The 17,188-nt window shown below is 38.9% G+C and overlaps 1 protein-coding gene across 4 annotated transcripts in view; it reads left to right on the top strand.

Annotated features, from left to right (window-relative positions):
- C6H11orf49 (chromosome 6 C11orf49 homolog) overlaps positions 1-17,188 on the top strand; it is an 81,418-nt gene that overhangs the window by 9,433 nt on the left and 54,797 nt on the right. For all 4 annotated transcript variants that reach the window (XM_021401419.1, XM_021401417.1, XM_021401420.1 and 1 more), the window contains exon 2: positions 484-586. In XM_021401419.1, coding sequence (XP_021257094.1) covers positions 484-586 — 103 coding nt within the window. The remainder of the gene's footprint in view (positions 1-483; positions 587-17,188) is intronic.

Genomic DNA, 17,188 nt, shown 5'->3' with positions numbered 1-17,188 from the left:
TACTTTTATTTGCACCTTCAGGAAAAAACTTTACAGAACAACCTTAAAGCTACTTGGCTTTGGTAAGCAGGGAGGGGCAGGGAACACCTAAAACTCTACAAAAACCTCATTGATCCAGCATTGGTGATTTGTATACGAAAGATGGCTGTGACTCACAAAAGAGATGAAGACCTCCTCTTGGATAAGCATTTTCCAGCGTGGCAGTCTCACAGCTCTGTCTTTTCTTCCTTCATTTACAGAATCTCAAAGGATTTGAAAAAGGGTCCACGCTGTTAATGACTAACTGTGTAGCCAGGAAAGACAGCAAGATTTAGGTCAGGAGTTCTGCTATCTGTATCTGAGAGAATAAAACCTCTGCTCTCTAAATGAGGGAGCAAATGCTCATTGGCTTGTTTTGTAAGGCCCCAACAAGGCTGGTCTGGCTCTGGGCTTTGCAGTCCCCTTGTATTCTAATTTCCGTCTCTTACTGTCTTTTATTTGCAGCTCAAAGGCATGTTCTCACGTACATGGAGGATGCAGTGAGCCAGCTGCTGGAGAACAGAGAAGATATTAGTCAGTATGGCATTGCCAGGTTCTTCACTGAATAGTAAGTACATCAGGACACTGCCAATAGGGCCAGCCTGAGGGAGGCTTTTGGAAACAGACAGGGTACATGGAGAATGGAGCTGGACACATGCTGATTATGTTGTGAATGCTAGATTTCACTAGGTTAGCCAAGGGCTGCCTGAGTACGTCTCAGAAATGTGCATGGGATTTCGTACAGTTCAGTACCTCTCCTGTTACATTCATGTGAAGCAATCACTTTGGGAAATGAAGCCTTTAAGAGCATGTAGAAAACCAAACCCTGCTTGGCTTGATCAGAGCTGTTAGCCAGACTCAAAAGCGGAGACTATTTGTGGTTTCAGAAGCACTCATTCTTTCTTTTTCTGTTTGGATTCAAACTGTTTTGTCCCCTTGTGTGACTGTTATCATGTTGAATGCTTTAATAGAATGTCTCTTGCTCTTCTACAACCTGCATAAGTCCTTAAAAATGAAAACAATTACTAGCACAGATAATCTTTGCCTACCAATTTGGGAAGTTGTTGGTTTTGTTTCTTTTTTTTGGAGGGGGAGTTGAAACTGCGTGCAGATCTCCGGTGTTGTTGATGTTGACTCAGCCAATCACCGTATGTTTTGCCAACTTGATGTCTTACACAACATTTAAAAGTCTTCCGGCAGCTTCATTAAAAAATCTGTTGGTAATAGGTGTGCTTGCAGTTGGTATGCTTCAGTCTGTCTCTTTATGCCCATTAGAAAATCTGCTGGTTTGCTTTCTTTCCTGTTAAATTTTTTGAGGCAAATCAAAGTGCAGAGCATTTCACAGAAATCTCGGTAATACAGCTGTGGAAGAGGATTTCAGTGCACAGGAGCAGCTTGCTTTCTCAGCTGACTAGAGTTGTTGGTTTATTTTGTTTGTTTTTTACTGAAGTATCCATCTGACCTCCAAATGAAATCAACTTCCTTCTTAAGCTGTCTGGACAACTTAGGTTATATTTTCCAGCCCCATGTATATTTTAAACTTAGAGATATATGAGATTCTCTCTGGTAAATTAGTAACTAAAATAAATTATGCAGCAAATCTGAGTGGAAATTCTTAAAGCTTTTTTTTTATTATTTTGATTTTGAGAGAGAGTAATAAGCTGCTCAAGGCCAGTGTGGTTTTGACCATGCTTGGCAGAGGAAGTAAGATACAGGTGATCTTGCTACATCTGTTTATATAACAGATCTTTTAGGTAGATGGCAGTGTAACAAGGAAATATGGTTTTTAGCATTACCTTATCTATTTTGCTCTCAACAAAGTACTTGGCTTTGGCTTGGAAGGAATCATTCCAATTACGAAATGCAACGCTTTTCTGTATAAATGCCTTTATTCTGTAGAATTAAGAAGAATCAAACAGCTAAGTGAGTCTGTTTTGTTCTACTGTTAATCTTTCTCTGCAGCTCCGTGTAACTGGAGTTAAAATTGACGTTAAAAGACCTTCAAAATCCATTTTAGAACCCAATAATACTTGGTACTACATGAGTTTTACAGGGAGATGTGTGTGTATGTGTATATATATAAGTATATATGTATATATATATATATATATAAGTAGACAAAATCTTTATATATAAAGTAGCCTGAACTCTCAAAATGTATTCCCTTTCTGTAGACTACCAAGGTACAAAGATTAAAAAATAAAATAAAAATCAATGCATAGTATCTGGAATGCAACTCTTATTACACAAACAAATAAACAGTACTCTTCCATGATGTGAGCAAGTTGCAGTGCCAGTAGTCATTGTTAAGTGATGGTTGTAGAGAATTAATCACTGGCAGTACGTATTGGGGACAAATAAAGATATGATCTTGTGTACTTGATATGACTGGGAATCATGATGCTCCATCTGATACAGGTGAATTTCCACAGAAAGTAATACTGAGATTAATCAGCTGAACAAATAGTAAACAAGAACTTAAAGAGCGTGACTGTAATGACCTCCACCCACATCAGGATTTGTTTACCAGGATTGAAAGCAAGGTGGCTCTGCAATACCGAGTCAGAATTGTTGTTTAGACATCTATCCGGATTGGATTTGGTTTACACCTACTTTCAAGTTGATACCTCAGGATGTCTTCTAAACTTTTGTGCATATGTACTTCAGAAGTTAAATGGTGGTCAAAGAAGTCTTCCATGCTTACTTGAAACTGCTCACATCGCTTCTCTGCAGTATTTCTTCCTTCATCGTGGCTTGACAACCATCTTCACTTCCTATTCCTGTTCTGCTTCTGAAAGTATAAGTAGTAATTCAAGAACTGTCAGCATAGAACACAACCCTGTGATGGACTTAGGTGCTTATGTTTTTCCTGGTTATTTTCAAATATGTGAATTTCTAAAACAGCTTCATTCACACTGGGCACTTCATGGAGCTTCTTATTTCCTGAAAGATGGAACAGTCTACATGTTTGTTCATTCATTCGTTTTTTCCACAAGTAATAAAAAACTTGTCACGCTTTTTTCTTTTAATGATATGGGTGGAATTTAGCAGATCACACTGTGTCCATGACCCAAAGCACAAACAGCCTTAGTTATTTTGAGAGCTGTGAAACTCTTAGCATGTGAAGTCTGTGAACCTTTCTTTGAAATGGAGAATAAATGATCAGAAATATGGACATAGATAGAATAGATAGTTTCCCAGAGCTTAGTGGTAAGCTCTCGCTGCCAGGTAGAATTGTATTCAACCACCTGACCATCAGCGTTTGTTCAGGCTGTGCTTTGAGAGCTCCACTGGCTTGTATTGCTCTGTCAAGCAAATCAACTTGACTTTTTTTTTTATCTTAATACTTTAGAACTCAAAGATAACTTGTGGAATTCCTAAGGTTTGTGCGCACCATTCCAATGTTTTGCTTGTTCCGGGTTATTCTATGTGAGAGGGTTGGCAAGTCCATATTTAGAAGTATGCTATTAGCATTTAAGATGAAGGGACTTGTTGGGGTGTCTGATTTTTCATATTATTCTTTCCTTGCTTGTGTTTACTTACGATTAGAGACTAAGCCCAGAGTTTAGCAAGCTAGCAGGTAGCCCCACATAAGTAATTTTTTTTTTTTTAAGTGCGTATGGGATAAAGTAATACAACTTCTGTAGCTTTGCCAAGATAGTGAAGTTTGTGTGTCAAGTATGGGTTCTACATATTAACTCTTTTTAGAGGGCACACTGTACAACAGCGGCATTCCGTGCACCCCTCTGACTGGATTCATGGCAGAAGGGCAGTTGTGGCCTTCCTATAACGCGTCTATCATGCATTGCAGTGCCCTGCCTCACCATGAGTCACTTGAAAACACTGTACCAGTTATAACGGCTATTTTATAGGTAATCATTAAGAAAATATTCCGTTTTGTTGGGATTTAGCTTATCTGAGTGAAATTTCAGAGTTGAAGAACTATGTGGTCATATATAGCTCTCTATGTGTGGATCAAGCTGGAAGTGTTTTGCAGGCAATAAGTTGTTCCTAGTTCAGGAAATGAAACCAGTTATGTATTTCACTGCTATCCATAGCTGAGCACTAAGATTGCTGATTGCAGAGGGCTGACCCTCATCTTTACAGCTCTCCTTCCAGAATATTTTTAGTCTTCAAGGATACTTTTACTCCCACTTTATTCAGTTGTTCATTTGTCCCAATCATGTGGACATCTGTTTTCAATCTTGGGAGTTCTTTGAGGCTTCTCTCATCTGACTCACTCCTGACTCTTACAAGGATAGGGCTCAATCACCTTCTGCCAATTAATCTGCATCTTTTACCTAAAAGAGTAAAATTGTACCTCTCTCAGGACTGTTTTGGATTTTATAGATTTGCTGAAATGCTACTGGTGTTTGTTCATTGCAAACCCAAGAAATCTCTGCTTTGCTTTTGAATCTCCATGAAATGCAGACTCTTGAAAGCCCTTTGTGTAATTACAGACTAATGCTGCTTTACTTCTTCCAACCTAAATTCTGCGCCAGCATATCTTAAAGGGACATGTTCCTCCTATATATTATTTATCATCCTGTTTTCTTGATTGTTCCTGTACTGAAGAAAAACAGGGCCCCTGTGCTAATGCATTTGATCACTCAGTGGGAATGTGCATTGTGTCCTACATTAAATTTTCTGGGATCTTAAAGGGAAGCTGTGTGTTTATTTCACTTTAGCTGGAAGAAGCAGCAAAAACTGTCCTTGACCAAGAGACTTTCTATTAGTAATTTTTGTTTTTCTTCTATGGTAATAGTTTGCTTTAGTTTGCTTGAAACTTTCTCTCCCAGTTTGCAGGTAGATACCCTACTCTGTTCAAGGCTCTTTTAGAAGGTGTTTTTTTTTTTTTTCCCCCCAAAGTACTTCTCCCTGAACACTTCTTTTTTTCCTTCGTTTATGGGGAAATGTTTTCCTGTCCGCGTGCCTGTTGCAGGATGATTGAGAAAGATATCTTAACTGTTAGCTTGCAGATGCATCACTGCCTCCATTGGGCTCTAGACACACTGATTGATGTCCAAGATCCCCATTGTCTTTAAGGTATATTTCTAGGTCTAACTTGAAGCGTCCCCGCTGGATCTAATGGGCATTTGTGTGCTTTCCAATGACAGTTTTGACAACATCTATCTGAGAATTTATCTGTTATGTACTTGTTTGTTGGGCGTGGGGGTTAGATGCTGCATTTAGGTCCTTTAGAATGGACTTTTAGTTTAAAATCCAGTTTTGCTCTGCGTAGAGCACTGTTTTACACAAAGGAACACTTATTTAGTTCAGAGTAACAGGATTGCTAGTGCTGTATAGCTTGAGATCATTGGATAGAAAGATGTTATCATGTTGAGAAGTAACGAAGGTACTTTGTTTTGTCCTGCTCCCTAGATTGTCTAGAACCATTTGTTCAACTCTCTCCTTAGGGACAACTGTGATACCCCTCTTTTGGCTTAATCTGGCAATAGCAGTGACACCAGCTTGTTCAGGCCTGTATTTTTACACTACATTACCTAGATAAATCTGTAGGGGAAACAATGTCCTCTTGTTTAAAATGGTCTCCATACCCTTGGGGAATGGAAGAGGCAGAGGGGAAGGGCCAGAAACGGGACAGATGGGATGCCTGTGAGAAATAAGCCACTCACTGAAGGCAACACTGAATGACACCTGGAAATAAGCTGAATTATCTGCTTATAAAGAGGAGAGATTCTTAGAGCCATCTTTTTCTTTAGCTCTGTGTATGTGTAGGTCTTATCATCATCATCATCTTGCTGTCATCTGCACTGTATCTTTCCTCTTTTCATGGTAACTTGTTCTGTCTTGTTTGCAAGGATAGTATGAGCTCGTCAAGACAGAAATTATATTGTATTGCATGTCCTTTACAGCATGCAGCACTGTAGAACATTTACAACTGTACAAAGCATGGAGACACAATCAACAGAAATAGTAGTGAGAATGTCCTTAGGGCTTTGATGAATTGTTCTGTATTTCCTTCTCAAGAGACGGGGCCTAATTGAGTGTCATCATTTGAATTTCTTGATAAGAATGAGGGGGTGGTGGTGTGTGGTTTTTTATTTTTATTTTTTTCCCTGTTTTTTTTCTTTTATTTTGAGAAACTTGGATCTGGGAAGCAAAAATTCTTTGATACTTACAGAAAATGTTTATATACTCTTTAATACTATTTTTGCAATAGAGATTATATTTCATGTGTTCTTCAAATACTGTTAGAACTCCTGCAGTTCTTTTGCTTTGGAGAGAAAGAATCAAACTGACCACACTTGGTGCAAGGCTGCAGTGAGCCGTGTGATAGGTATGAATTCGCTGCTGTCAATGACCCAACTGTGAAGGAGCCCTTTGGGCTGAGAATCTCATCTGGGATGATGTGTTTGATGGCTCCTGACAGTTTCTTACTTGGGATTCCTCGATCCCTAGGGCACTGCATAAGAGTGCTGTCTGCATCTCCTTTACTCTTCAGTTAACAGTAGAGGGAGAATAAATATATGCAGTCTGAGAGACGGCGCTCATGTTGGAAACTCTGAGGAGACTTTGGAGCTAACGTGAATAAGTTACTCAGAGAGAGGCATTTTGAATGTCTGTTTCTGGTGAACAGATGGATTTGCAGGACTGAGTTTGGTGATAAATCTTTCTGGGGATCCTATAATAGTCGTGTATTTCTACACTTACAGATGTGTGGCTAATGGACACAAAGCCTTTCCGTTGAAGTCCATTTGTTGCTTTCCAGTCTTGCCTCTACAGAGAAGTATCAGAATAGGAAAGCCTTTTCTTTGTAACCTAAGTTTATCTAGCCCATAGCAGAAAAGAGATTTCAGTACCAGCTGCCTGCGTTGTAAGGGGTGTACATTTTGTGTGATTGTTTGTGATTTTAATTACGTGAATTTTATACCAAGCCTGTAGATTGCCTGTAGCTTGATGTTTTTATTACAGATTTTTTTTTAAAGCAGAAACAGCACTGTTATCTTAATCTGACAGGCATGTTCTGTGAAGTCTTCCTTTTCCCAGAGTTGTTTCTTTGTAACAAACATTGCAACAAGTCCTAGCCTGACAAATATGCTGATTGGGATGGCTGCTATTGAGTAAACAGCTGGAAAAAAATGTGTATGTTAATGGGAATAACACACTGATTCTCATTGAATATGTTGCCAATATATTAGAAAATGTATTGTTTTTTTTTCCCCCACGTACCTGAGAATTTTACAGGAGAGCAGATATTTGGATGAATCTGAACCTTTATAAAGAAATAGAGGGGAAAAATCAAAAAGAAGAATTTTTGGTAGTAAGACAAATCTGTAACGTTTGTAGCTAGAAGAGCAAGTTGAATGTAGGAAGCAATATTTACTTTTAATGAGGCGTACAGTAACATATTCCACACAGGAAATGTACAATACTGTTTTGGTGCCAGGAGAACCTAGAGAACTTGCCATAATGTATGAATGTTAGCACTTGGTATCTGCGTCTTGGCAGCACGGGATAGTTCTCCGTGGATAAGCCTCCACTTCCAAATAGCCAAGTTGCAGTATACTCTTGCTGCTTGAACAGAGACAATTGCAACTTCTATATGCAGTGTGGTCCAAATATGATGCTTCAAGTATGTATTCACTGTGTATCAGTGCAGTCTTTACTGCTTTGTTCCTATTGTTTTTCATAATGGAAGTTGTATGTTTGTGATCTTTGTCAGAATAACTGAAATGGGCTGACTGCCTTACAGAAGACCTTTATATATAGTTGTGTCTCTATTCCTTCTTACAACCTTGAACGCTGAAAGGCAACATGTGTGCCATAGAGTTGAGGTGCCTTCTAACGTTCATTAAAGTCAATTGCATATAGGAGGTGTTGGTAACTAATAACACTGAAAAACAAATATTTGAAATTTTTCAAAAGATGAAGTCCAGAAACCTGGCAAATTGTATAAGTGTTAGGTCTGACGTACATACGTATCTGAGTTAACTGGTGTTTGTGCTGTTTCTCTGAGCTATGTTTGAATGCACTATCCTTTGTCTACTTTTAGTTCATAATTCTGTTTGTGCTTCCAAATTTTCAGTGTTTTCATTGTAGTTATAAATATTGCTAGTACAGATTTGAACATGCATACGTGATTCCTGGAAGTTAACTCCAGATTACTTTTACACACTTCAAATGTGTACATTTGTTCTTGAAACGAGTCTGAATAATTTAGGGAGCAATTGAAATAGGCAACATCCTACAGAATGCTGAAAACTGGTCACTTTCATCTGGATTAGAAGGTAACAGAAGTAATTCTACTTGGTATGCCCTGTTTGTGATACAGTTTTCCTACTTCACCAGTCCACTTTGGCTGTCTGCATTTGGTGGTGCAACGAAATAGATATGTAAGTCATTGCAGTTCCTAAGAACATCTTTAATTAGCCTCCTGTATGTTAACTCTTTTTGTTTATTTTGCTGTAACTTATTAGTTGAGTATTCCGTAGGTGATCATCATGTCCATTTTTGGATGGGTCTTTCATTTTTTTTTTTTCTCCAATTATCTATTGTTTTTCTTATATCTGTGGTATTTGACAGTTACTTCCTTTTCCCTGTTCTGGCATTCCTGATCATAAATCTCCACTCTGCTTAATTTGAATTTGCAGAAGCAGAAAGGTCTTCTGGTCAGAATCTTGCACTGTATGCCTTCCAGTGAGGAACGCTCTGGAACTGAGCTCAATGTAATGCTAAATAGATAGTCAGTGTGGAGATCACTGTTTGACAAACATCTTTCTCCATCATTCTGGAAAACAGCTTATTTGTGTTTGCTGAGTCACTCAGTGTTGGAATATATAGGGAGGAAAAAAAAAAACGAGACAATTAAATAGCAACTTATCCGCAACAGATGTATGGGTCTATTTACAGTCTTTTGCATACAATCTGCAGTGTGTATATAAAACAGTAATCTCTTTTCATGCTTGGTCACTAGCCTTAAGGATTGGATTTCCTGCAGCTTCTGTAAATGTTTTGAAGAAAATTGTTTTAGTAACATGTAATTGGCACCTGGAATTCAGTGGAAATGCAGTAGAACATAGAAGCTTTAGAAAAGAGTAGTAAACATAGAAAATTTGGTAACTAAACTAAAGGTAATTTTTTTACTATACAGTTTTTAGGAATTTACAAGTAGTAAGTCATAGTTTAATCCTTATTTGCAATGAATTTTTTTGGAATATGCTATTTTCTCCAAAAATGTTCTCTTACATCTTGAGACATCCAAAACCACTGCTGAATACACGATGACTTCAGCATTAACAATGCCTTTCTCTGTGTTACTAACTATTTCGGTTTAGCTCTAGTTTTATTGAAGCATCTTGCTGTGAGTCTAGACTACGATATGCATACAGGAGATTGGTTTGAGAAGAATGCTTGTCTTCCATCTATCTAAGTAGGTTGCTCCAAAAGTAATGCCTCCTATTTATTTCCATGGAAACTGCCGCAGATTGAAAGAGCACGGTAACACTATTTGATAGTGCAAATTCTAAGCTATAAAACACACTTTTCAACATCGTCACCACCACATGCTATGCTTTTTCACCAGCAATGGGCAAGAGCCTGCATGCCCCTCTCGTAAAAATCTGCTCCAGTGGAAGTGAACCTCTGTCACTGCTGAAATGCATCACCTGATGCCTCACTGTGCTCACATCCACTGTTTGGTCTCTGTAAACATTCAGCAAACATCAGTGGGTGCAATTATTTCCACATGGAGAACTTCAGTGACACACCTTTTCTTCATATGCAGTTCCGTGTCAGATGCCATTCTGTCAGACTGTCCCCCTGCTGCCATCTGTCACACAGCAACAGCACATAGCAGAATACTGGCGGGAAGGTTCAGCACCTACTGCCGTACTACCAACATCTGCCTCTGTTGTCGTGAGCCAACATAGTAAAATAGAAGACATTACTTTCAGAGCAGCTCTCATACATTCATAAGACTGTTTTAAAATGTAATGAAGTAGTTTAAGTTTGAGATACATTTTATCTTTCTCAGACTTTTAAGAAAAATGGAGCAGGATTGAGGTGTTTTACATTTGGTGATGTTCATTCTTCGGCTGTAGAATGTTCTGGTGTTACAGGAAATTTTGAGGAGCATTTCTAATTGCCTTGCTAAGAACATGTGTCTTCCAAGTATGAGCATGGCCAACAAATGTAAGTTTTTTCCTAACCTGGATATGCCAACCTGTAAAATAAATAAATAAATAAAAAATCAGCAAATGCTTACAGCAATGGGATGTGATAAGATCCTCTAATAGGATTCCTTATCCTTTACAGGATGAAATCCCTTAAATGTCTCTGTATCCCCATGAATAGCAAACAGTTGTAAGCCCTGTATTTCTGTCTTGACTGAAAAGTGCATTTTTTTTAAAGAACTTATTTTAGCTTCTTTTTCTCTCCTTTTTAAAAAACAATTAATATTATTTTCTTTTTTAATCAAATAGTTTGTAGAAATCAAATGTCTCCAAAAAAAAACCCAGACTTTTGATGCTGTGTAGTGATGAAACCATGCAGCTTCTGTAATATATTATCCTCAGAGATTTGCAGTAATCTCATGTCCTGTAAAATTAATCCTATTGCATATCTTCAAATAAATTGGACAGACAGTGGCTGGTCAAGACTACAGCCAAGCAGTTGTAGTAAACATTAAGTGGTTTAGCTAAGTAATCTCTAAACGCAAAATTGATGTTAATGAAAAATGATGGAAGTTCACCTATATTAAGGAAACAGCAGCGTTCATTTGTTGACATGATGGAAGTTCTGGAAGCAGCTTAGTCTTTGATGTGCTGTAGTTCTTGACAACAAAATTGAATAGGTGAAGAAGTATTAGTTGTAATGTTTTCTTTCTAAAAACTTTCTAAAGTTCTCCATTCTAACCAAGACTGAAAAGAGCAAATATGGGGGCTGCACACATGGCGGAACTGTATTCAATCTCCTTTTAAAATAGTTAAGAAATTATATTTCATTGATTTGTGGATTGTAGCCACTGTGATGTGATTGTACTGCTATCTTTTGAACTAATTAAATTCTGATTTACAAAACATGGATCTGTCTTACAGTGAGATGTACGGGAGACTGCCTGCCGAATGGAGCAAGCAGGCCCTTACTCATGCTTACCACTTTGGCCTCACCTTTCTGAGAAGCCAGTGTGCCTTTACTCAGCATTACGCTTTGATCTCAATAGTACAAGAAGGGTGCAATCATTCAATAATATTGAAACTCCTCCTTCAGTGGACATTGACATTTTATTATCAAATTCCATCTCCAGTTGATGTCAGTTCCATAGCTACTTCCAAAGTTGTTAAGCCAGAAGAAATCTGAACAACAGCGTGTGTAGTTTGTATTTTTAACTTTGTTTCTCTTTCCTGTACCACCCTCTCTCCCATGCTCCCAGTTCTCTGAATGGTTTCTGAATCATCTTGAAACTATTTCACAGCACGACAGGGAGAGCAAAACTGTCTGTTTGCTTATGAATGAAGGCAAAAAAACAGAACATGGCTGTGTGTTAATAATGCTTATAGAGGACACGAATCTCCCATGCCCTCAGAGCATTGAAGGTTATAGAGCAGTTCAATAAAGAATTTTCTTCTTCCTGTAAAATAACTACCTAGACCAGTTTGAACAAATACTAAATATGTTAGCTGGGATGCTAACAGCTTCCTTTGTATAATTCTGGATATATATTTCTTTTCTTAACGTTTGGCGCAAAAGGAGGGTTTTTGAGTGCAGCTGGGGAGCAACTTACTGTGATTTCCGTAAAAACCAGTTGCAGTGGTATTCACACAGCCATCTCTGTGGTGGGCAACATGCTGCGGTTTTGTATTGTACTGTAAAAACATCTCTTTATACCAGCAAGGCATTTCTAGACTCACTGAAACACCATGTGGTCTGAAATTACCTGGTCAGACTGAAAAAGCTACTCTTAGTGATCGATGCTTATCTCTGAGGCTTCATTACTTCTCCCTAAGCACCTTAGAGGACTTCTGCATGGCTATTTACCATCTTCCATTTACCATATTCTATTGTACGCCCTTCCCATCTTCCTGAATACTAGATTTCCCAGCTCATAACTCTAAGAAGCAGCTTTATTTCAGAGTAGAAAGGGGTCTCAATATGTGGCCTATTATATCCATATCAGCTTGCCTTTCTCTTTTCAAACAGCTATTGTGTTTTAATAGGGCCCTGCTTGGCAGGGGGAGTCCTTAATTCCTACAATGTAAGAATGGCCAGCTTGAGTTACAGCAAACTGCAGGATGCTGCTCTGATCAAAAGGCCTCTGTTTTTAGAGATTCCTCCCCAGCCCTTATTTGCTACTTTGTTTTTTTTTTTTTTTTTAAATCCTGGGCTAATAATTCAACATGGTAAGGTCATTTTAGCTTTTGATTCGAAAGCCTCAGGGTGTTAAATTACTGACCTAGCAGAGGAGAAATCAAGGGAGAGGACTCTAAAAAGATAAAGGGATTCCGGGTAATAAAGAGCAAGCACAGCAGCTCCTTTCATCGTTTCCTTCTCCAGAATCTGTAGACTGGTCTCAGAGGGTTTGTTTTGCTACAAAGCAATGTAAGAAGGCTTGCTCGCTGCCTACTCTGAGCTGTGTCACAGGTGCTGTGGTTCATTTCCTTTCATATAGTACTTGAGATAATCTCTGTACCACCTGTACTAATGCTGTCATGAATACAGAGATTGCTGTGCCTGCACCAAAAAGACTGAAAACAAATTGTTAGCATTCGTGTCTCTCCCTCTTTCCACACCCTTCAGCTGAAATAAACTTGAGTGGGTGAGACAGAAAGCATCACAAAAAATCCTGTCGATTTGCAGCATTGCGTCACTCACCAACATGTTAAGTGTTATTGATTTCCTATCTGCCCAGTTGTTCAAAAAAAGGATATTTCCTTAAAGCCAGCCATCAGAAATAACTTTCAGCATCTGTTTCATTTTAACACTGCTAACACATTTCAGTGGGAGTGCCTAAAAAGTACTACTAATTTCATTAGAGGAAGATGTTGGTTTCTTTGAGGCTGACTTCATTGTCCCAAATATTGTCATCTATGGAATTTTAAAAAGCACTCAATACAACAGTTTTGCATTGAGGTATGCTGATGTTCCTACACTACCTTCCAAGAGTGATAAGGAAAGAAATAACCCAACGACTGGTCTGCGTATTGCACATAGTCTGGTAAACTTAAACTAAAGCGTGAAGAATAGTGATCTTATGTTAAACCACATTCATTCAGCAGTAATTTATTCACAGCAGCAGTGAAGCTGGGATGTTTTTTCTCAATGGTGCCTGCTGTTTTAAGTGCTCCCTCTCAGGGCTTTTCCAGGCAAGGTAAACCTCACTTTGCTATTATAGAGCATAGCCTTGGGGTGAGTGCGATTGTTCTCTTGGGGATGCTTTGTGTGTGGATGAGTTATTTAACAACAGAAATTGCCTGAATTTTAAAGCCTTTTGAGTTCCAGTATTTTCTATTGCTAGAGCTAGTTCTTTGTTGCCCATTGTACGATAGTCTCTAATCCTAATACTCCTGATTATCCTTACTTACTGTTCTTTTTGGTTCATACCAAAAGCACAGTAAGTGCTTGGAGCTCGTGACCTGGGTTCCTTTCAGAGGAACTAAATTGAAAGATGTGTTCCAACTGCAAATGAGCATGCAGTCCATGGGATCAAACTAGAGTTAGTTCAACATGTGTTTCAAGAAAAGCAAATGCTGAAATACCCAAAGTGTTGACATCAAGTCCTCTGTGCTGTTTCTCCCTACAAATGTTTCACTCAGTCTAGCCATAGCCTCTTTGAGTTTGAGACCACCTTATTTTCACTTAAGGCAGTCAGTTCTCTATTAATGACTTGGACACTGTTGGGACTGGGAAGAAAATTCGGGGAGGGAAAAAGAGGTGCTCATGCTGGAGAAGCAGCATAAGCCTTCAAAGTGAGTTTTCCCTCTTTCATCACAATCTCGGTGGAAAATGCAAATGGTATGCTGTAAGTTAAGGAATGTTGGCCCTTGTTCCTTGCTGTCTCTTTAGTAGAGGAGGCATCCTGTTCACTCCTTCAGCTTTCTGCATGGTAGCCAAAGGTGGCACCTGCTAAGGGGACAGCAGGACCATGACAAGCTCTTCTGTCCTTCCCGGGGACACAGGGCTCTCCCTGCATTGTGCATAGATGGCTTTGCCAAAGTTCAGCAGGCGGAGGCTAACTACTGTAGTGAGTTTCAATTGGGATGTTACCATAGCATCCTGGGACTTTTACAATCTATTTAGAAGTCTAAAGGTTTGAAAAGAGTGCTCTAAAGTTTCTGAACTCTGGCAAGTTGCCAAAATGTAATTACACAAAAGACAAAGCCCCACTGAAAGCAGCTCTGTTTGGAGTAGCAGCACCTGAGCACTAGAGTTCCCAGCAGAGCCATTTCCGAGGGCTGGGGCTGTTTTATCACAGTCTCCTCCCAAAACTCTTTTCTTCCTCTCCTATGCAGGTGCTGTCCCACAAGTGCAGACAGGATGTGCTGCAAGGTGCAGCTTTCTCAGCAGTGCTGGTAGAAGGGATTCGGTGCAGTGGTTTGGCTGCTCTAGAGCATGTGAGGGTGAAGAGTGACAAAGCAAGACCTTGAAGTCCTGACTGCAAAAACTTCTTTAGTTTCCAACTGAGCAAAAACTTTGCTCTATTTTTTTTTCTCATCTTTCTCCAGAATATCCTCTTAAGTGAATGAGGGAAGCTGTTCTGTTAATGGAGTCTCCAGTCAGGTAGCAATTCTTGTGTGAAATATGAATGTTGTAATGAACTGACACTACCCACGGAACATTTGGTTCAACTTCTAGTCTCAGTTTCTGCAAGACAAATAAAATCACGTCATTAGTAACTTTTGTTAATGTTCTGATTTGCCTGCGCTGTTTCCTGGTAACAGAGGGCCAAGGCAACCATTAGGTCTGCAGTAGGAGGCTTTGAAACCCACAGCCTTGTTAAAAGGGTTCTCTGCAAATGACCACAGTAAAACCTGAAGGGGGGAAAGGAGGAGTTAACCAGATAAATGAGAAGTTCGTTTTTCTGCTTTTGCTTCTAGGTTCACAGACCCACTTTTAACTGAATGAGGACAAATTAATAGCGTGTTAAGATGCCCTAGTTTGGTCATAAGTCTTGCTCCTGCACAAATGCACTGCTAAGCTCTGGCCACTTCATCTTGCTAAGGGAATGAGTTTTTCAGAGAGGAAGGCAGATAGAGAGAAGACTGAACAGTCCTAAAGGAGGAAGCTCAGTAACAGTTAAACTTGCTGAGAATGTTGGAACTGTTTGTTGCCTTGCTGTTGATATCTTGCTTACTTAAGTTGTTCCTCTGGAGTGATAGCTTGTTTTATTTCTGTATTCAAAAGAAACTGGAAAATACATCTGTTCAAGTGTTTATAAAATTATAGGTAATGTGATAGTCATACCACATACATGCAGTTGGAATAACTGCAATAGCTTTTGGTAGTCTTTTTCTTTTTGTAGGTTTTACCTGCAGGTCACTTCAACTTGCCAGTGTTCACGGTAGCTTCATCTCTGAGCAACTGTTAAGGAGAAGATGGCTGAGTTATTTTTGCACTACCACGCTATCAGACAGAAAATAATTGTAAATATTTTTAAACATATAGTTCAAAAAGTATGACTCCCGTCCCTTGTAGTACTGTTGATCCTGCATGAGGCCAGATGTGTCCATTTGTCAGTAGCCTGATAGCTCTTTCCTTTAAGCTGAGTGGTTACAACCTATAAAAAGGAACTTATAAAGTAGAATCTCTGAAATGTAGCATCTTAACAGGGATAAAATTCTAACTCCTGTGGTTGCAGACTTGAGCTTTTGGTGCAGAATCTTATTGCAAGAAATGAGGAATTAAAGAAATATTGTACCTCTTTTGCTCAACTAGCTGATGGCACTTAGCTGTCAGCACATCCAAATGTGCTGATGTTCCAGCATACCTGTCCATACTTATAACTGAGTAAGTAACAACAAATTATATTATACTCTTCTGCTTGGTAGTTTTAGAGCCGTCCCATGCTGAAAACATGAGTGACTTGAGTTTTAACTTATGAGAGCCAAGAAGCGATATAGTAGGGCTGTTTCCTGTGGATTAATAGTATATTAACTTCATGTCTGCACCTTTCCATTGTAGATGTGCCAGGATTTGCTTCCAGATAGCGCAGGTACTATAGTTGTTCTAAGCAACATAATTCGGGTGCGTTTAGATGTCATTGTACAGCTAACCCTCTCCATTTCTATCTCAGATTTAAACTTCTCTGAGTGTTCTGCAGTTCTACGATTCTTTCTCATTCCCTCAGGGGTCTAAACAAGCATACTCTTGCCTTCATCTTCTTTCTCTTCCTAGAAATCTCCCTTATATGTGTCATCTTTTTGAATGCTGCCTTCTCCAATTATACCAAGTTTCTTCCTTTTCTCATTTATATCCCTCACTCTTCCATCAGCCCATCAAATCATCAGTAAAACAATGCAAATAAGAAATGAAGAAAGTCTTACATGCTATGGTGTGAGATAAGAAGATCTGAAATCCCATTTCCAGCTTTGTCACAGTCGTCTTGTGTGACTTAAAGCATGTTATTTTCCGTTACTCTGTACTCATTCCTTCTGAAGCAGTGAGCTAGAGCACTTTGTACTGAATACTGTTCACTTACAATGATAGTCGTGGAAGCCTTTCCTCTAATTTTGTTGTATTTTGATCAGGCACAGCTTATACTTACTTAAGTCTGTTGGTACAGTGACTGTGCTTTTCTCTGACTTGCACGGCGCTGGTTTCATAAATACAAAATAATTTGTTTGTTCATTATGTTTACAGGAGTATTTCTAATTCCAAACTTCAAAGATCATGAGTGTTTCTTAATTGTAGTGTGATTGTTTGTACTTATTTTGCATGAATTTCCTTCAGAATAGGAGGGCTAGAACAAGTGCTTTCAACACATGACAGAAAGTTTTGATTACTGGGACATAAAAAACAACCTTTTCAGAATTTGAATCTACGTTGGCCTTTCTCAACCTTCCCATCCCCCCATCTGATACCTGACTTTAATTTTGCTTATCTCTGGTATAATTTCCTCTCAAATGTGAGACTCTTTTCTGAGCTAGGCAGCATTAAAAGGTGATATAAACTAATTATATTTAAGGGGATGATTTTAAAATTGCAAGTTGAA

This window comes from Numida meleagris, chromosome 6 (genome assembly GCF_002078875.1).
Source record: "Numida meleagris isolate 19003 breed g44 Domestic line chromosome 6, NumMel1.0, whole genome shotgun sequence".
NCBI lineage: Eukaryota > Metazoa > Chordata > Aves > Galliformes > Numididae > Numida > Numida meleagris.
This window is presented reverse-complemented; position numbering and strand designations above follow the sequence as displayed.